Here is a 21,915-nt window from a genome sequence, read left to right as displayed (position 1 = left end):
TAGTTGTGTCACATAACAAATTCTGCTTGAAGCAGATGAAAGAAAAGAAACATGAAAAGAACAAAAGGAAAAAAAGCAACAACAAAAATATACAGACTAGATGGCTTAAAATAAGATATGACAATTCTACATTAATAATTCTTTAAAAAGAAAAAACACAAACATATCAAGTTTGAATGAAAAGTAATGCTATATTTTTTCTATTTTACCTAATCGTATATTCTTGTCACAGCAAAACACACACTAATTCTACATTTAAAATCACTAGAAATTTCCTATAATGAGGTTTTACTCCAAATGTAAGAATCTTAAGTTTTTGTTAACAGATAGGAAGGATTCAGGAATTTAGCTTATATTAAGAATAAAAGTAAAAGTTAACTTTATTGTATTAATAGTTGTGAAAGGAATCTAATGTTTTTAGCCAGATAAAGTTGATTTTATTCTTAAAATTTAAAAACAGAAAAAAGAAAAGACTTACACTTACTGAAGGCCTAGAAAACGTGTCCTTTGAAAACTGTTTTTCTAAAGTATGAAGTTTTTCTTGGAGGTATCTGTTTTGTAAACGTAAATCTTCTATAACAGAATCTCGAGAAAGGGCTTGGTGGGTCCTATGGACAACAACCACAAAGATTCTTTACTACTCAAATTGTAATTTTTCACTGTTTTACTACATTCAAATTAAAATTATTAGCACTATATTTTAATTATATATAACTTTCAACCTTTACAAAACTTTAATAAGGATTTGACTATATTATGACTATTTACATTATAAAATGATTCTCTACAGATGATTCACTATAGGGCTCCTTGAAAGTATGTGTTAACAAATATATTCTGATTTACAAGAATATATTAGCATTTTGAAAGAACATACATCTATATAGAATTGTATAAGGAAGCTGAACTAAAATACCCAGTATATTTAACATTATATAATAATATTTTAACATTCAGGTGTCCCTTAAAAGCTCAAAGATTTTAAAAGGCCATTTCAAGTTACCACTCATCTCTGTGGCCCAGAAGATCTATAATGGGGCACAACCACACCTACTCAACCTAATAATGCCTAGGACTTTACCTTTACCTAGGTATATAAATCCACCAACACATATGGAATGTTCACGCCTGCCTTTATGTTTCTGATTTTTTAATATGCCTTTATCCCCCTTTAATACCTTTAATATTGTAGATCTTTATTTACATCTGATTCATAAAATTCAGAAATTCACACCTGAACTGAGAGAACAATCTTAATTTCTGCTATAAAGTTTTGTCCAATTACTTCAACCACACATTCACATTATTAGAAGGGAACAAAGGGCAATTAAAAGTTATTAGAAGGTATCAAAACTAAAACATTTTGATCATTGTGAAAACTGCAAAGGAGGATAAAAGGGTTTAGCTTTACTTTGAACATATGTTTAGACCAAGAAAAACATGGAAGGATAGAGCCACCACTGGGACTGGACAGTAACTATAACCAGATGTCAAAATAAAGAATTCTTCACTTTTTCTTTTCTATCTAGGAAAATTCTGAAGAATTTAAGAAAACAATGCCTTAGAAGGGAAGAAGATAGAGTGTTTCTTTAAAGGAGATCAACCTCATATGTTCACATTACATTAATGACACAACTACAGAAATAAATAGCACTAATGATAGTTTTTTTAAATGAACAAAAAGGAAAATAAAGTATGACAAATTTAAGAATGGTTAAGTATTCTCTGTGCAATTATTACATGTAGCTACCAGACTTTGACAATGATCTCTAACATGATTACAGGTCATTTATTTGTAAGCCAAGGAAGTAAGGTAGCATATGTAAAACAAATCTAAGTGAAACAGAAAATTATAAATAGGTTTGCCATTAGAACATGATTTTATTTTTTGCTTTCTATTACCATCAATATATCAGAAGACATAGCTTACAAAGAAAGCAAAACAAAAAAAATTCAACGACTGCTAGAAATAACATGGGAAGTTCTGGTTCTAAGTATAATAGAGTAAATACATTCAATCTTGTTTCTCCCAAATGCATGGAATAGCAGTTCAGAGACTTAGACAAGTATATATGTTATAGATTGGGACATCTAGTGGAATTTGAAGTATTAGTAAATAGGTAGTGATTTACCCTCTTTTCCTCTGCTACTGCTTGGCCTGAACACAACATTACTTAAAACATGTAGGTAGGTGAGTGTTAGCACTGAGGGAGAGTATTTCAGGGAGGTCTTCTAGCTCCAGTTCTAGCTCCAGTAAACAGAAAGGGCACTTATAAATACAGAAAGCACAGAACCCTCTCCTTTCTCTCCTTTCTCTTTTCTCTCATGTGCCAGCCCTCAAGTAATCCCAAGGCAATAGTGGCAGAGACAGCAAACAGAAATGTACAAAAGTCAAAATATTTAGGGAGAGAGTCTTTTCCAATTGGTAGAGCTGTGACTGGTAAGGGCGTATTGTGAAAGTAGTACAGCCAACCCCCTACCCTTGCCCCTCACATGCACACCTCACTCCTGCACCCATTCTGCTTTCCAGTTTGTTTTGCTGCAGATGTATGCACAACTGCTGCAGTGTCCAGTAGAATAGGGTAACTTTAAAGCATCATGCTTGGTTCAAATCAGCAAAAAGGTGAATTCTATGGAAAGTATTAGGGAAATAACAATAGAGAAGTAGTTCAAGTAGTTCATAAAGTTGTTTATGAACTTCTGGGCTCAGTCTTCAGCTGCACATGCACGGATCTGGTCCTAAATGAATACTAAAGACTTTAAGAGCTGAACTAACACACATAAGGCAGTATTATCATCATGGCAGGGCAGAGCCAGGACAGATTTGAAGAGCACTGTAAGGGCTTTGAAAACTGAACTGATACTGGAACCATACCCCACAGAAAGCAGGTTGGAACTTCAGATCTAAAACTCTCCAAACCACTATCTGCTAAAACAAAAACATCTACATTTTAATAGACTTTAAATGTCTATTTAAATGTGGTTTATAGCCATAACCCAGAGACTTCAAATATAATTTTCAAAAGTTCAAGAATACAATCTAAAATTATATGGCATATAAAGAAACAGGAATATCTCAACTCACGTGAGAAAAGACAATCAGCAGATACCAACCTTAAAATAACACGTTTGTTACATTAGTTTCTATGGTCAATCATGTTTTCTTTATGATAATGGCGAGCACATTTCCACATAATTGCTTACCTCATATACGATAGGTCATTTTCTAAGTCAAGATTTCTCTTCTTTAATTCTTCCAACTCTTTTTCTGACTCCAAAGCACGTACCCCCATAACTTGATCAACAGTTACACCAGTTGTTTTTAGTTTCTTCTGCAAAGTAAGTTTTTCCTTGTCAGCTCTGTGGGATTTAACATAGAATCATGAAAATATGCCAATCACTGTGGCTTGTTCAACTAACTATGCTTCAGCTTCTTCCTCAAAAGACATATATATAAAAATAGGATCATTCTATATTTGCTATAAGCTAACTTATTTCAAGACTAAAGGAAACTATTTTTATAAATTGTTAAAATATATTTTAAGCACATTTTAAAAATAAAAAATGAACCATAGTTATAACCTAAATAAAACTAGGAAACTCTTCACATTATCAAGTAAGATCAAACTATGTAACTTCCATATCACTATTAAAGGCTTTATACACAATTAATTAGACTTTTGTTAAACTGAAACTCACTTGGCAAAAAGATCCTTCAAAGTACTCAACTGCTTTGTTAGAATGTAGACTTCTCCCTCTTTCTCTTTCAATTTGTTTCGTATTCCCTCTATTTTGGTTTGCCACTTTTTACCTTCTTCCCACCTAATTAATTCTTCTTTAGCACTCTGTAAACAATAACAAAAGAGGAAGAAAATTATTAACATTATTTTAAGTTTTAAGAGTTATCAATTAGAATTTACTATAACAATAGTGAACCAATATTTCCTATAGTAAAAAGGTTCCATTTCCTATGTGACTGCTAGACTTCTTAGGCATGCCAAGCTATTAGCAAAAATGTCTTTCAGTTTAGGAGTCTGAATCCTAACCTGTAGATGAAATTCTGGGGAATAGATTGGACTATTGCCAACACCCTTAGAGGTCTTTAAATAAAGATTCTAATATATATGGTCTTGATGACTAAAGTAAGCTGTTAACAAAGAATGTGTATATGTAAGTGACAAAACCAATTTTATCAACCTATAGCAACCTCCTAATATCACAGTCCCTTCAAGGGGTTGTTCTTTGGGTTATTTTTTTTTAAAGATTTATTTATTTTTATACAAGTACTGGGGTACAGGCAAGAGGTGCAAGAGGGTGAGAGAATTCACCAGAGACAGAGCGGGGAGCAGAACAGACAGATGGACCAAAAACACTGCTGAGGGGAGAAGTGGGCAAGACAGGAGAGGTCTGTCATACCATGTGGGTATCTCCCTGGCTGGCTGGGAATCAAACCCACACTGCAGAGGCTGTGGACAGCTTCACAGTGCTGTGCTCAACCCACTGTGCCACCAGAGAGGCCCTGGGTTTATTATTTTTATCAGTAATTTTTATTACAAAATAGTTTATTCGTTAACCTATAAGAAAATTTTAAGCAGTTCTGCTCAGATTACAGAATCAATTTATGAATGGGTTGATAATGAATGGGTTGATAACTTATGAATGGGTTGATAATACTGCAAATATTGAATATATTCAAAATAATTTTTTTTTTTTACCCTGAGATAACAGGTTAGTCTACTGAAAGACAAGTAGGAAAAACACTTTAGTCAAGGTAGAAGACTAAAAATAACCCACTTTACTTGCTAAAAGTCAAAAGCACTAATCTTAATAGCTAATTACATAGGGAATATGACATAGTTGGATATGTAAGAGCTGAAGGGATTTCTGAGGTATTATAATGTCACAGGAAAGTGACACAAGATATTTAGTAATGTCTAAATAAGAGTTACATTATTGGTGTTCCTTCAAGTAGACTTATATAAATTTTTATAAAGGACAAAAACTTGTCTTAGACGTCTCTATATTTTCCAGTATGACTTTATGTATGTATATCCAGTATGAATTAGATACTTACATTAATAAAGTACATTATCTGTTCAATTACATATTTAATTTAGTCTACCACTACCTTAAAATGTATTAATCAATATATTTTTTCACATACCTTTTCTTTTATAGGCTTTATTTCTACCTCATTCATCTTTCTTTCCAACTGACTTTCCAGTTTTTTAATTTTCTTTTGCAGTTCTTCAATTAGGCTTTGTTTATTATCTATGATAGGCTTGCTCTGAAAAATAAGCATTTTTATATTTTAAAAATTAAAAAAGTACAAAAAATACATAATAAATATTTTAAGTACAGAAAGTTTCAGTGACTGTTGCTAATCATGCTCTCTAAATGACAGTATTTATGTATAAATATGACATGGTAGCTGCTACTGTGTTTTAATATTTGCTACTCTAGAACTGAAAATACAATAGAGATGACTGTAGGAATCAACAATATTAATCAAAGTGATTTAAAGGCTAGTATCAGCAAATACAGATAAAATTAAAAAGTGGGAATAAACTCCCACCTATGTATTAGAAACCAACACATTATCAAGATATAAAATTACCTGTAATCCACTGGTTAGTCTTTTAATTTGCCTTTTCAGTTCATCATTCTCTTGATCAATTTCATCTTTCTCTTTAAGAATTTTATTATAGGCTTTTTGTTTTTTTTGTAGTTCATTGGTAATGTCATTCAAATTATCAGTTAGTGAGTTCTCTTTGCTTTTACTTGTTTTAAGAGCTTCTTTCAATTTTGAAAGATTTTCACTTAAATCTTCAATTTGTGACTAATTAGAGACAGAAAGATTTAGCTTATAAAATCTTCAACAAGAATCAGTGATATAAGCAAAAACAAAAAAAGTATAACATAAATATATTAAAAAGAAAGTTTCTATCTAAATTTTTAAGGAAATAAGGAAATAAAAACTACTACATATATATTTCCATCTTCATTTCAAATGAATCAAGTCTACTTTGAGGAGAAAAAACAAAACTAGAGCAAACAGTCTAAAGCTATCAATGTGCATATATATATATATATATATATGTATGTATAGCTATCCAAGAATTCCTTAAAATGAAATCCATATTCATTATCAAAAAACACTGCATATCAAAAAGGATCCTCTTTCAATGGTAATCATCAGGAATTTTATTGTATTAATTTTTGCATTCATGATGTTCACCTTTAGTTCTTTCGTATGCCGATCAACAATTTGTTGAACATTGAGATTTGCCTCTTTCTGAGAAGTTGCAGAAATAATACGTTCTTCAGCTGCTGCTGTCATCTCTGCCCGAAGTTCCAAAAGTGCGCGACTAAGTGCCTAAAATTTACAAAAATCTAAGTGTTTTGGGAAATATTTATATTTTATATGAGCAAGATGTAATGCAAAAAATAAAAAACAGCTTTATTACTTTTCACTATTTTACTAAAATTCCATGATTTTAATAAAACATATTTCACAAACTAATAACCCAACTTTTTCAAATGAATTTCCTTTAGTAATTTCACTGAAATCTTTCCAAATTGAGTGTGAGAGTTCAAAATCTTGGAAATAATAATTTTGCGAGCCCAGAATTAAATTGCGGGATTTTATATTATAAAAAGCAAGTTTGCTTGATTTTCAAACATTCATGTTTAGGTATTATCCAAATGGCTCACTTCTATAAAAAAAAAAATTGAATTTATTTATTTATTTATTTTAAAGATTTATTTATTTATGTATACAAGAGCCGAGGTATAGGTCAGAGATGCAGGGGGTGAGAAACCCACATGGCACAGCAGACCTCTCCTGGCTCACCTGCTGCTCGCCTCAGCAGTGTCGCTGCTCCCCTCAGCAGTGTACTTCGGTCAATCTGCCTGTTCTGTTCCCCACTCTGTCTCTGGTGAACACCCCCCACATCTCTGGCCTGTACCCCAGATCTTGCATGCATAAATAAATAAATCTTTAAAAAAATTGAATTTAATTAGATAAGAAAGTTATAAGATTAGGAAAGACTTAAAATTTGCCAATAAATTTCATGAGCTAGTGTTGAAAAGTAGCACCTTTTTAAACAACTATATTTATCAAATCTGAGATATGTAAAAAAAAAAACCCTAATTAATCTGATAATCCCTGATCAACTCCTTCTTATGTAACTATCACTGTGACCTCCACTTTAATTTTTCCTTCTCATTGTTATATCGTCTTGTTAAATCCCAAACTTGCTCAATTATTTAAATTGTTTGATATAGCCTTACTAGCATTAGAAGAGAAAACAGAAAGGAAATAGAACTCCCAATAGAAAAGGAGAGGAAATAATGGAATTAATACTTCCCCTTATTTCCTACAGATTATCCCAAATCTGACTGATGACAATATAAAAATATAAACTGGACTACACCCACATTTAAAAAAAACACCAGGAGGGATGAACACAAGGGAATACGGTGATTGCTCATAGGTGATACAGTGGTGAGAGAACTATGTAGACAACACTGATGTAAGAAAAATTTAATTAAAAATAAATACATAAAAATACCAATACGCTACTAGAAAGAATTTCCTCGAAAGCTCCTGCTTACCAGCATTAGATAAGGCCTCATTTAATTACAGCAGACACATTTTTTTTAAATCAATCTGTCATATTTTTCCTAAATGTTGATAATATTCTGTTGTTACTTACTTTTTGTTGTTTCTCTTTCAAGGCTAGCTGGCTCTTAAGTCTTTCTACTAGATTTCTCATTGTAGTTGTTGGAGCTCTTGAATTTGCTTCTTTTTGAGCCTGAAGTTCAGATTTTAAACTCCGTGACTCCTTTTGTGACTGGGCTAGAAGGGACCTTAGGTCCTCTACTTCTGTTTTCACTTTTTTTACTTCATCTGCATGGTTTTCTTGGAGCCTAATACAATATATATAACATATGTATATAAAGCATAACATAAATATGTATAATGTATATGTAAGTAGCTTTACAATCTAAGTTCTGAACTGAATCCAAAAGAACAATCCTTTCTTCCACTTAACTATTCTTAAACTTCACATGAAAAAGACATTTCCCTGCAGTTTCTGAATACTAAATTTGACAATGATTGTATCAAATGTTTTTGTGGCTCCTGATAAATATAGAAAATAGATAAAACAGCACCTTAAATATTATGGTTTCTACAAGATGTGACTGTTCATTGTGTATCAGGATTTCTTGACATGGCAATATTGTCATTTTTGACTGGGTATTTCTTTGTTGGGAGAGGTTTGTTGGTGAGGGAGGGGACATCACTGCCCTGTCCATTGTAAGAAGAGCAGCAGAATCTTTTGCATTTACCTACAAGATTAGCTGCCCAATAGTACAGTCTAGTTAGGACAATCAAAACTGTCTCCAGACATTACCAAATGTCCTCAGAGGGAAGAAAGAGAACAAAATTACTTCAGCAGAGATACACTGCTCTCTGACAGATTTCAAAGACAAAATATAAACTTGCACAGAAGTCACAAGTATTATCAATTTGTTTATGGTTCCAAAGTCACTTATATTGCATCTATAACCATATTTATATTGATGGAAGTGAGACAACCTAGGTAAAAATATTATGTGGAGCCTTCCTGGTGGTGCAAAGGGTTAAGACACAACCTATGAAGCTGTCCGCAGCCTTTGCAGCATAAGTTCGATCCCCGGCTGGTCAGGGAGCCACCCACATGGCTCAGCAGACCTCTCCTGACTCGCCTGCTGCTCCCCTCAGCAGTGTACTTCAGTCAATCTGCCTCTTCTGTTCCCCACTCTGTCTCTTGTGAATCCTCTCACCCCCCGCACCTCTGGCCTGTACCCTAGCTCTTGTATGCATAGATAAATCTTTAAAAAAAAAAAAAACCATTATGTGTCAATAGGATGAGAGTCCTGTTTTAACAGGTGGACTAAGTCATGGACTAAGTCATGGACTAGTAAGCCCTGTCCCAACATCCAGTGCAAACAATTTGGCCCACCATACTGACCATAAGGCATCAAAATGACAAAACTGTCAGGTCCTGACTGATGACTATCTCACAATATCCTAAAGGGAGAAGGAGGAGATCATCCACGCACAGTGGAATGTATCCTGTCTGCTCATGCTCAGGCACATCCCAGCCCAGGTCAATCTATGATACACTGCTCTCCTCCACCCCAACACCTGGACCTACCCTTCAAATATCTCCTAATTCCCCTTTGAGGAGCCAGGTTAATCTCCTTTCTGGCATTCAGTCCCTCATGCATGAGCCTTTAATAAGCCTTGCCTGGTTCAAATATATCTAGAGCTCTCTGTTGAGTTCTTTTCTCTAGAGGGGATTCTTCTAAGGACAGGGTCTATAACAGAAGTAGATACTATCAACAGCTTATTCAATTAATCCTATTGCTCATTTAGCATTAATAAGTCTTATACAGTGATTTATATATAGTTTACTGTATATAGATGCCACATTAGTAAGTTCAATACAGAGATTCAAATTATTAAAACTCTGAACAATAAAAGGAAGATTGTTTAAACCATGATTAAGTGTTAAACACTTTGAGACTTGCAGCTCACAGCAAAAATAAAGTGACCTTAAGTAATCATCAAACTGTGAAAATACAAGGTTTTCTAAAGAAATCAATTAGATCTATAATTTCCTGAGACATTAAAACATGCATAGCAATGTGCAAAAACAATGTATGTACAATCTACTTTGAAAAAAATGCTAATTTTGTAAACCAAGGAAAGAGACTCAAAGTACAATTTTATATACCAAAACATGAAAGAAACTTACTATACTCAAAATAATAACTTAAGTGTAAAATAGAATGGGAAAAATTATATTAAAAATATACCACATGCTATAGCTAATTCTTTTTTCTTTTAGAGAATAATTTCTTAAAAGTAGCAACTTCTCAATAATGAACAAAATACTATTAATTCCTTAAGTGGCATCTTAGATAACTAAGTAAAGATTCAAAGATTCTAATAAGGGCTTCAAAGCTAGAGTGAAATTATAGTTAAGTAGTTCAATATCCTACTCTTTTCAGACAAGAAATCAAGGTCCAGAGAAGGCCTTTTCTATAATGATTAGAAAATACCTAACTACATACCTATTTTAGGCATAAAATCTATGTTCTGATAATTGGTTGAGCAATGTGTATAATCTCTAATACACAAAATATTGTGACACCTTTACTGTCATTACAGTCATAAAAAATTAATTTTTCAGGCCTCCCCTGGTGGCACAGTGGTTGAGCAGTGGGCTGCGAAGCTGCCGCAGCCTCTGCAGTGCTCATTTGATCCCCAGCCACCAGCGAGGGTCCCACATGGCGTGCAGACCTCTCCTGCTGCGCCCACTGCTCCCCTCGGCAGTGTATTTCATCAGTCTGCCTGTTCTGTACCCTGTTCTGGCTTTGGTGAGTTCTCTCACCCTCCCACGCTTCTGACTGTACCCAGTGCTTGTATAACTTAATTAATTAAAAAATATATATTTAAAAAAATTAATTTTTCATTCAGCAACTATATATTGACTCTGATGTTTCCTAGAAACTCTTAAAGGTGTGTATATAAAACTTTCATATTTATGTTAGTTTACAATTTTTAAATTGCTTTCAAATTTACTATCATTCAGCCTTTATATTCCCATTCTGAAAGAGCCAACGTGATAACTTTCATTCCATTTTACAGATGATGAACCAGAAGCTTGAGAGATTAAACATGAGATTCTGGACAAGAATCTGGGTTGGTCTAAATCAGACTGACTAGATTCAGACTGCGGTTTCCTACCTCCTCCTTGGCATGTCACTGTACCTCCCTGGGGTCTAGTTTCTGGAAAATGGGGATAATAATAATCTATGCTCTCAGTGGTCTCAGTATAAAAAGAGATGACATACATGAAACTTGTAGAACTGTACATGACATAACAATTATGTTTATTGTTCATCATGTCGTTATTACCATTTGCCTATTTTTAACAATACATTTCCAAATAAGACTCACCGTAATTTGACATTTTCAAATTCTTTGATTTTTAATTCAGTGATTTCTTTTTGTCGCTCTAACTCTTGTGATACTTTTTTTAGTTTCATCAAAAGTGAAGAGAGAGAGTCATCTTGTTCTGCCACTGTCTGTTCCATCTCAGCCAGACGAATAAAATGCTTATTGGTAACAACTGGAGCAGGAGACTGCTTTATTAAATCCTATGAAATACCAATATATTAAGCATGTGCATATAAAACTCAATACTATGCTTTTTTCATAATTTTAACTGACTCCTCAAATGTTGTGATACCTAATCTAAAATTTAATTCTTACACATCGTGGAGGAACAATAAATGTTGATGGAATTAATGTCTTAGGGCTTGAGAATGTTATGGTCCACACATTAGAAAGGAAAGGCAGGTCATTCATACGTACACATCACAATGATCAAAAGAGGCAAGTCTGAACTCAAGTTGGAACATGGGAATAGTTGGAGACAAGGAAACTTGTAATGAGCAGAATTTGAAAGGAAAGAGGTCAGATCATGGAAATAGATCTTCAAGTAGATGGTTAAGAAATGTGAACAAGATTTTGTGGGCTGCTGGGTTCTGGGTCTAGGGAGAAAAATGAGCTGTGTTTTCAGATGATGCTAGCAATTACAAAAGAAAAACAAACAACAAAGAAGAGAGGTAAATTTTCAATCATATGTCTCAAAAGTCAAAAAAGAACAGAAAAAATTCTTAGAATCTTACCCAAGCAGTCTGTTTAAATTTATTGAGTGAACTATCAGCCTGTAGTTCTAACTTATGATGAAGAATATGAAGGTCTTCCTCATGTTTCTTAACAATTTCTCTTTGCTCCTATTTTACAGCAAATAAACAAATATATCTTAAATTATGATTCAAATAGGTTCATAAGCTTAAGATTTAATATTTCTAAAATCCCCATGGAATACAAAAGGAATGCTATCTGCATATATATTTCTATCAGCATAATTTCCCCTTAGCACAAGTTCAAATTGTGCCCAGCCTTAGGTGACAATTTATTCCTACTATGAGAATAACATGTATTCATCATCTTTTAACTTGTTTCTAGAACATTTTTTAAATGTTAGTTTTCCCCTCCAAGCTTCTAGCAAATCTGATTTTCTCTATCAGTATGATACATAGATTTAATTTGAATACACTGCCTCAATCTTTACTTATACATTCAACTGATATTCTTAAAAATCATACAGTTTCACCATGACAACTATTACTGGTGTAGTCAGTCCATAAAAGAAAGATATACATATACAAACTGTCAGTTTTACGTACAAATCTGTAGTCCAATCACGTGAAAGCAAGAATTCCTAAATAGAATCACTTGAAAGCAAGAAATTACCTACCACTTTAAGGCAGAGTAGTATTAGGTATTTGACTGAAAAACAAAATAAAACAGCATTCATAACATAACATAAAACATACTATAATACCTCTCTGGCTTTTTCAAGAAGATGTTGATACTTCTTTAAAACTTCTTCTTTTTGATTTAACCTTGCTTGCATGTTGGCAATGGTCTGATGAGCAATTTTCAATGTGTGATGAGATTTTGGTTCTACTTCTTTTCTGCCTAGCTCAGCAATAAGCTTTTCTCGTTCTGCAGTGGCAGGTAATCGAAGTCTCAGCTCATTGATTACCTTGTCTCTTGACAGAATATTTTGCTCTGCTGACCGTAAAGCAGATTCTTTTTCTTTTAACTTCTGCAATAATCAAATCACAATAAATTATTAGTTTATTTTTCTTTCAAAAATATTTTGTCTGGATTTTAGATTAGTTATAAGCAAAATTAGGAATTTTGCCTTATTTTTCATATCACCTATAATAGCCAAATGACACTTAATATGGTTAAATTAATTGCATTTCTGTGATGACAATATTTAGGTGCACATTTTATTTATAAGATTATCGCAAGTGATAGAAACTTCATTGTTATGAAAATTAATTTTAATTAAGGTATTTTATTTAGATATTGTAGTTTTACTAGAAATGTATAGTGGTATTAGATTTAGAGAGGGAATATAATAATTATTTTTATTTTAGCCCACTGACTATCAGAGCACTATAAGATAATCTATAAAAGTCAACTGAATATAAAAACTGGAATTTTAGTGGTCCAAGTCAATGAAACATTATTGCAAAATCTACAGTTTATTAATGCAAAGCAGAAAATAGCTTTAATCCTCAGGAGGATTATGGTAGATGATTTAAATGAACCAACTCAGTGGCATTTCACATAAATGACAAATTGTACAATTACTGAAGATACCTAACGTCCTTCAGCTGATTAAGAACATACAGTTTTACTTGCATTTAGTTAATCTATGTTTAGATTTAAAATAAAATGAAAATCACAGTTTTTATATTATTTTCTGTACAATATAATGAAGAAATATTTGGTTACTTATTAATCAAATTTAAAACCTAAATAAAGTATCAATTTCTAGCTTACCTTCAAGCCTTTAACCACTTAGAAAAAAGGAGCAAATTGAAAACTGATTCAGAATATTCAACATGCACTTAAAGAGTAAACATAAAGATGAAAACATTTTTTGATAATACAGGGGAAGACAATTATTCAAAAAGATATTATGCAATTTTTGTTTTCATGCTCACCACTACTCAGTGTGCACAAAAGTAACAAGTACTGATTAAAATGGATAGTGAGGGCCTCCCTGGTGGCGCAAGGGGTTTAGACGCAACCTATGAAGCTGTCCCCAGCCACTGCAGCACGAGTTTGATCGCCGGCTAGGGAGTTACCCACATGGTGCAGCAGACCTCTCCTGGCTGGCCCGCTGCTCCCCTCAGCAGTGTATTTCAGTCAATCTGCCTGTTCTGCCCCTACTCTGTCACTGGTGAATCCTGTCACCTCACTCCCCCCCACCTCTGGCCTATACCCCAGATCTTGTATGCATAAATAAATAAATCTTTAAAAAAAATAAATGAACAAAATAGACAGTGAATTCAAATCTGTCATATCAGTTTTTCTTTATTGGCTATAGAAACATAGTGGACTGTGATGAGGACTATGGGTGCCTTGGTGGGTGTGGTGTGGCAACAGACACCTGAAGCATTAGAATTCTATATTTTGAATCATAGTGTTATAAACCAATGTTTCCTTAATTCAAAATATATTTGTCAAGTGAAATTATTGAATGGTAGAAAAGGAAAGTGGAATTAGTAAAAGATTCATCATTTTAAGCTTTACCATCTCTAAAAATATTAGTTAGGAAATTCCACAAACATACCCATAAGATACTAATCAAAATGAAAACTCTTTTCATTACCTCTTCTAGTGATTTGCAAGTTGCCCGTGTTTCTAGGATTATTCGAACATTCTCCTTAATTTTTCTTAGAGCAATCTCAAGTTGATTTGGAAGAGGCAAACTAGGGTCTGGCATTGATCCTGTAACCTCTTCAAACTTTTAAGAAATAGCATTAAAAAAGAAATATAGTTACAGCATTGAAAACGTATTATTGTTTACTATTACATGACAAGACATGATTAAACCCCACCTATATTTGAAATGTACAAAGATAACATCAACTAAAATTCCACCTGGCTTCAGAAGATACTGCTATTGATTAACATTACAGGTCATGCTACCGAATAGCGAACAGTCTCAATCATACATACCTTTTGTGCTGCATTCAGTATTTCACTTTGCTGACGGTCAAAAATATCTAGTTGACGTTCCAACTCAACTTCTCTTTGGTCCCATGCCATTTGTCTTTCTTCATGAAACTGAAAAAAAAAAAAAAAAAGTTTGTGTCAGACACACATAACCCACGTACCAGACATATAGCAGTTAACATACATTATCTTATTTAATCTTCACTACAACCCCACTACTTGTGAATAATTTAAACAGATAATTATGAAGAAATTTCAATTGATAATCACTGTTTAATAATAATTATATTTAATGAACATATATATTTTTAGTCACTATCACTGTTTTCATTTTATGGAAAAGGAAGTAAGATCAGAAATGTGAAGCAATTTGCCTAAGATATAGGCAGAACTGGAGTCAGGATTTCAATCAGCCTGTTCATCCATCATATATCTATCCATGCAAAATAAATTTAAGTAGTAGATGCAATACACTATTCCAGGCAATATAAACATTATAATCAACAGAACCAAGTCCCTTCCATCATGAAACATATGGTAGTGAGGAGACAGTAAATAAATATGTAATAATATGTCAAAGGATGATGAGTGACATGGAGAAAAATGAAGCCAGGTATCTCTATTTAGGGAATCCAGAAATAATAAAAATATATAAAATGAACCTTGTTTTGCTGTACAATTTCTTCCTCCAGACTGCTGATTGTATGCTCATATTCAGAAATTATATTATTCAAATATTTTATTTCTTCTTTATCCTTGACTAATTCTCGATTTAGTTTAAGTTCTTGAAGACGAAGTTCTTCTATTTTCATATGCCAATTGATTACCTAAAGATCAAAAATGTAAATACTATGTAAAAAATATATTTCTCCATTAATCCTAATACTTTTAGTTGAAATGGAAATTCTGCAGTAAAATAAAATAAAAATGATTCCATGGTTGAGCTATATGGCAGTTTGTTTAGAATTTCAGTAGACTTTTCTAAGAAAAGGTGATATCTTAGCATTAAAACATTCTTCAAATTCTTTTGGAACAGATGGCACTAACATTCACTTTCACTTAGTCACTTTCATATATTTGGATATTTACTGTAAGTTTATAATGAAAGCATTGATTTTACTTTCAAAAATGGAAACCCTAAATATTTCTAATCTAGAGAATAAAATTTAGCTGTAAGATAATATATTTTTCATTTAATTCCTTTCAAATAAGGATAAAGTCAAATGAGGGGGGTACAGTGGACTATGGTGCCTTAGTGGTGGGAGCATTGTGGGGGACAGGCATCTGAGGAAGTGTGATTCAATGCCTCTGAGTCACATATAGTATTGTATGCCAATGTTACTTCAGTTGAAAAATAAATAAATATGGACCTATACTTGTGAATAATTTAAATGGATAATTATGAAGAAATTTCAATTGATAATCACTGTTTAATATTATATTTAATTAACATATATATGAATTTTTCAATGGTTTTTAAACTTCTTTAATACAATCTAAGCATATCCATTAAAACCACTGCCTAAAGGCATTCCCACAGCCCAAACTCCTAATTTATAAAATCCAAATTAATAAATTGGAGTTTTAGTCATAAGTATTTTTCACATGGGCACATACTAAGAACTTAAAGTTATTGTGTAATCTTCTGGAAATACCGAGCTTATAATCAATTTTTTTACCTTCTGGGCACCCCTGGCATCCTTTAGAGTGCTTATTAATTCTTCTAGTCCCTTTAATTTTAATTCCATCTCCAATGTTTTGTTCTCCATATTTCGGTGTTCTTGTTGAGAATTTTTCATTTCTTGCATTATCTGAAGTTTGTCATTTTGCAACTGAATCATTGTTTTAGAGAATTTTTCCTGTTGTGCCAAGGGTAAAGCTCCACTAAACTGTCGTCGTAGAGACTGAATTGTTTGGCGAAGATGTTTTGCTCTGTTTCTCCCCTCCAAACGTGAAAAATAGAGAGCCTGTTCTTTTTCATCAAGTTTCTGCTCTAAGCGTAAATTACAGGTCTCCACCTTCTGCAGTTTAGATGCAGTCGACTCCAATTTACAGAGTGTAGTAGCCTCACTAACTTGAAGAGAGACAATGTGTTGGTGCAACTTGGCAATTAGTGCCTTTTCATCTGACTGTGCCTAATATAAAAAAAAAAAAACATTAATTTTCAAGTTTTCCCAGTGAAACTTATTGTACACTTAAAATCAGTGTACCAAATAAAATGTAAAAGAGTATGGTACATGATTTGCTACAAAAATCAGAGCCCACTTCAATACAAATTACCAAAAAAATCATAAAAGAAAAAAAAAACTAGAATCAACATATTTAAAAGCCAAATCTGATGTATAACTAAATAATTTTTGACATCCTACTTCTTTTTTAAGTTCCATATGTAAATAACATTAGTTATTTTTAAATTTTTTAAGTATTTTTTAAATAGCCTTAAAATTAAAAAAATCTTAAATGTGGGACTACTGAAAAGCTACATATAAATACAAGAGAAAATACTGTTATGAAAAATTTACTATTTAACATAATACATGTTAGGCATCTCAGTGTTTTTCTGGATTATGAATACCATTTCAAATTAATGGGTTTTCCTAATCAGGTAACAATTAACAAGAATAGAACCCTTTACTTGAAGTACTCTTTGATTAAGACTATCCCGTTACCTAATTTGAACATAGAAAAAAACAATTTATATAGAAGAACCAATACGTACAGACCTGATAGTCTAAGAGCTGCATTCTGATGGACTCTACTTCCTTTTCCCTGGACTGCTGCTGTGCATTCAAAATTTCAACTTGTCTTTTGGCAATATCAGAAATCTCCCTCAGTCTAGTAAGTGATAAGATATTTCAGGAATGATTAAGTACATTTCTAAATAAGTACATTTCTCATAAGTACATTTCTAAATACTGAAAAGTATTTATTTCAGAACTTCTAAATAAGTTTTGAAAAGTAGTAAAGTAATCATTTCAAACTATACATAATACAGCATTTTCCAAATGTATATGGTCAAAGAATGCCTCTCCACCACCTGTCTTCATAAAACATTTATGCTGTTATTTTGGGGGGATAAGTTAGAATAAGGTATTAGGGTTATCTAACAAAACTGTACAGGTAAGTAAGAATACAAAAAATTTAAATCCCTAAGATCGCCAGGTACATTATTACACAGTGATACAAAAAAGGTCATCTTATTTTTTAATACAAAAAAGGTCCTCTTCACAGTAAAAAAGGTTGGGAATGACTGATATCCCCAAAAGGATTCCTCAAGGCTCCCCCAAAATGGCAATAACTTTATGGTTAAGTCAATAAAAACATCTTTACTATTATCTGTGGTTGGCAGGTTGATTCAGTGCTCCTTGTACATTTGTACTACAGTGGGACCTAATTACAAAGGAAAGTAAACAGTATCTACCTGGCCTACAGCATTTACTTCTTATATATATTTTGTGTTCTGAGCTAATTAACTGTTTCCACATATAAAATAAAAATAACATGACTTCAGATTATTAAGAATAATAATGTGACTTAATGTCTGTTTAACACCTAGCACAGTATACAGCAGATTCCCAACATACAAGGATTAAATTAAAGTCTGAAATTTTTTACTTTATTATAGCATTTTATAAAACAAGTAGAAGAGGTATCATAAACCAACATATTTACATAAGAAACCACTGCCTTCCCCCTCAAAAATATCAGTATTTGGAAGTACTGGAAATCATGGGGTGTTGATTCCAATTTCAGTTCCTTCTGCAATTATTGTTGGACTGAAAAATGTGACTCCTAAGAGGCAATTTCCTCTTCAATTGTATAATTTATGCCTTTAAAAAGTCATCCTTGCTAATATTATTTAATTCTGTTCTTATAAAAAGAAGCTAGTATCAATTACCACCTCTGTAGCATTGTATTTTGTATTCTAAAGTCAAATTAGAGGAGACACAACTATAACTGACTAAAAAGTTTGAATATAAAAGTTTGCACTTACTTTGACACTTCAACTTTTAGCTCCATTTCGTTCTTTTCTAATTCTAGAATCCGTTGCCTGTCAGCATCACTTACTGTCTTGCTCACGCTATCAGCTAATTCATCTCTTAACATCTGTTCCACCTTCTGTGCTTCCAAATTGATTTTCGTAAGCTAAGAAAAAGTCACAAAAAAGGTTCAGAAACATCAGTTTCAGGCAAGGTCTTTTTTCTAATTTAGCTTAGTAAAGCTAAATTAGAAGACTAAAGCTAAAGAAGACTAAGTACTAAAGTCTTCTTTACTTTGCATTAGTCGATATTTGAATTGGGTGTGAAGTATTAAGAACTGACTGAACAAGGTAAAGTGGGAAAGAGTAGGAGCAAATTATGGAAACTCTGGTAAAATGTCAATTCCCCTCAAAGTCACTTATGTTAGGCAACCACCGTCTGGTAATATTTGAATCTCTGATATTCTCAATTTGCTTGGACATACAAACTTTGAAAAATGACATACAAACTTTGAAAAATATGCTAATTTCTCAAGGAACACAAATATTATAAGAGTGCTACTCCATCAGAAATCATTGAATTATAAACTATATTATTACCAGTTAATTTAATAATTATGATCATAATGAAAATGTTAAAACCGCCTATTAGAATGCAACATCCCCAAAGGCAGAGAGGTTCTATTTTATTTTCAATAACCCACCCTTCTGCCCCCAAGTAGTGTCTGGCACAAAACAAAAACTCAACAAATATTGGTAAAATTAATGGATGCCAGTGGGAGGCAATACCATTAATAAGTAATATCTTTTTGCACATTAAATATAATAATGTAATGCTGGTGAAAAATAAGAAGATGAATTAATTCATAGAAAACATTGCTTTCTTCAAAAATATTTCAGATTTGAAAACACATCATTCATTTATCCATTACCATATGAATATTCTACTTCAGAGAAAGACAAACCTCTTACAATAAAACATTGTCTACCAAGACTAATTCTTTACTCTCTAATATAAGAATTATAATGTCAAACCTCAGCAAATTTGGTTTCCAATTCAAAATTACGTTCTTCCATTTGCTGTAATGAAGTCCTTATGTGTTCGTACATTTTTTGAGAATGTGCAGCCCGCTGCCTTTCGTTTAATTCCTTCATCTCCAGCATAGTGATTTTTTTTGAAATAGAAACAATCTCACTGTTGGTTATTGACTTTTTTGCCTTATCCATGTTAGATTCATTTCCTACATGCAACAATACTTATGTCAATCTCATACATACTGTTCTTATCAAAATTATATCCCATATAAAGAGGCAATCTGGTTGGTAGAAAACACGTGAACCTTGTGAATTGTGAAAGACCTAGATTCTGGTGTTAGTTCTGTTACTTTCCTGTCTGTATGATGTCTGTCTCATTTAATCTCTCTGCAATTTATATTCTTCATCAGTCTCATAATAAAAAATATTCCTCAGAGAACTACTGAAATAACAATGCAAAAGATGATACGGAGTAAGTAGGGAACACGTAGGCAATCAAAAAAAGGGTAAAAATATTTTGTTACATGAAAGGAGACAGAAAAATAGGTAAACAGTAAGTCAAAACTACTTTGTAAACATAAGTGTAATGACTAATTTTAAAGTCTTATAAAATCAAGCTACAAAGTAAAACCTGAAGCCAATAGATATTATATACAGAGAGAAAATACAATTTGGTGTCTGCCTCATTTTGTTCTATGGTTCTTTTAACAAATAACTTTAGAGTAGCTGTAGTAAGCAATGATCAAATAACTAACAGTATCAGATTACTGAAGGAGCTAATACAATTAGTAAACCAATCCATTACAGAACAGAGACTTAATCAGGCAACCCTAAACACCATAAATGAACGGGAAAAAAAAATCCACTAGTACAAGTATCCAAAGAACATGAAATCTCTTCTCCATTCTACTCTATGCTAAACTCTGACAATGAAGCTTGGAGGCACATCACAGGAGCTGTAGTGGACAGGCCATGTGTGTTCTTGTGATTGGAGTTTTCTTAGAAATTAACAAACAATATCCAACAACAACCAATTTCTAGATGAAGAAAGCAAATACAGTGATACATTTAAACAAAGATATAAGGGCAACAGGAAATAAATGTTTTTAAAACTTCAATGATATAAAGTCACACATTTGGTAGATATTAAGCTATTTGAAAATTAAGGTATTTCGATATGGAATTCAGCACTTCCTAAGAGAGGGAACAGAGAACCTACTAAAACTGTATGTAATATCTTCTTTATATCTTAGTTTAAATATGATTTTTCTTTCATGTAGAAGCTACCTGGAGTCAACTCACTTTTAATCTCTTAAAAATTAAAAATTATATTTCTAAAAATAGCTTATTTAGACTTCTCAATATTAGGTCTCTCTGTATGTCTCAGATACGAATTTAATAAAGCAGCTCTCTCTTGTAAAACCTTGAATAGAGGTAGAGCTCTAGGTCTAGAAAACAAAAGCATCAAATTTATTTGAAAATTATAAAGCACAATGCTAATGATATAAAATTATCTAAATGCTGAAAACAAGGATAACCATTTGAAAAACTAATATGAAAATTCCAAGGGAATCAAAAAAATTTTAATACCCTCTGAGCCAGTAATATCTGCAGCACAATAAGCAATAGTAAATATAAGGAAAGCTAGTAATTCAATCACTCACAGTAAGCAACAAATGAATATTAATAACTTACTTAAAACTACGTTAAATAGAACATGGAAATATTTTTGATATCTACTACATGAAAGCAGAATATAATAGTATTCTTACTATGAAGTATATAAAATGTGTAAGCATGTATAAGATAATACAAAATATAGTGTATTATCTATGTAACTATATAGACAATATAAATTCTTTTTAAATATTCTTTGATGTTTTATGGGGATCTTTTAATTTAAAAATATAAAGTAAAGTTAACCCAGTATAACTTTATATACAATAAAATAACTTATAATACTATTATTAAAAACAGGTATTTCAAAATTATCACTAGTCTTGATTGTTAAATGATTCAAAATGCCAAATGCTTAGTTATAAATTTTAAGCATATATAGCTTCATTACATCAAATCTGGCATAAGAAACTAAAAACAGGGCCTCCCTGGTAGCGCAAGGGGTTAAGATGCAACCTATGAAGCTATCCGCAGCCACTGCAGTACAAGTTCGATCCCTGGCCAGGGAGCTACCCACCTGGCACAGCAGACATCTCCTGCCTCACCTGCTGTT

At 32.4% G+C, this 21,915-nt stretch overlaps 1 protein-coding gene across 1 annotated transcript in view; it reads right to left on the bottom strand.

Moving 5' to 3' along the window:
• CEP290 (centrosomal protein 290) overlaps window positions 1-21,915 on the bottom strand; it is a gene marked incomplete at both ends in the record, with an annotated part of 70,595 nt that overhangs the window by 17,404 nt on the left and 31,276 nt on the right. Inside the window, 17 exons of the mRNA XM_084256460.1 lie at window positions 485-608; window positions 3,205-3,360; window positions 3,700-3,845; window positions 5,165-5,287; window positions 5,618-5,839; window positions 6,239-6,376; window positions 7,719-7,932; window positions 11,018-11,217; window positions 11,752-11,859; window positions 12,474-12,740; window positions 14,325-14,459; window positions 14,675-14,782; window positions 15,334-15,498; window positions 16,351-16,806; window positions 17,395-17,506; window positions 18,666-18,817; window positions 19,686-19,891. Coding sequence (XP_084112586.1) covers window positions 485-608; window positions 3,205-3,360; window positions 3,700-3,845; window positions 5,165-5,287; window positions 5,618-5,839; window positions 6,239-6,376; window positions 7,719-7,932; window positions 11,018-11,217; window positions 11,752-11,859; window positions 12,474-12,740; window positions 14,325-14,459; window positions 14,675-14,782; window positions 15,334-15,498; window positions 16,351-16,806; window positions 17,395-17,506; window positions 18,666-18,817; window positions 19,686-19,891 — 3,032 coding nt within the window. The remainder of the gene's footprint in view (window positions 1-484; window positions 609-3,204; window positions 3,361-3,699; window positions 3,846-5,164; window positions 5,288-5,617; window positions 5,840-6,238; window positions 6,377-7,718; window positions 7,933-11,017; window positions 11,218-11,751; window positions 11,860-12,473; window positions 12,741-14,324; window positions 14,460-14,674; window positions 14,783-15,333; window positions 15,499-16,350; window positions 16,807-17,394; window positions 17,507-18,665; window positions 18,818-19,685; window positions 19,892-21,915) is intronic.

Source organism: Talpa europaea (assembly GCF_964194135.1).
Source record: "Talpa europaea genome assembly, chromosome: 15".
In the NCBI taxonomy this organism is placed as follows: Eukaryota; Metazoa; Chordata; class Mammalia; order Eulipotyphla; family Talpidae; genus Talpa; species Talpa europaea.
This window is presented reverse-complemented; position numbering and strand designations above follow the sequence as displayed.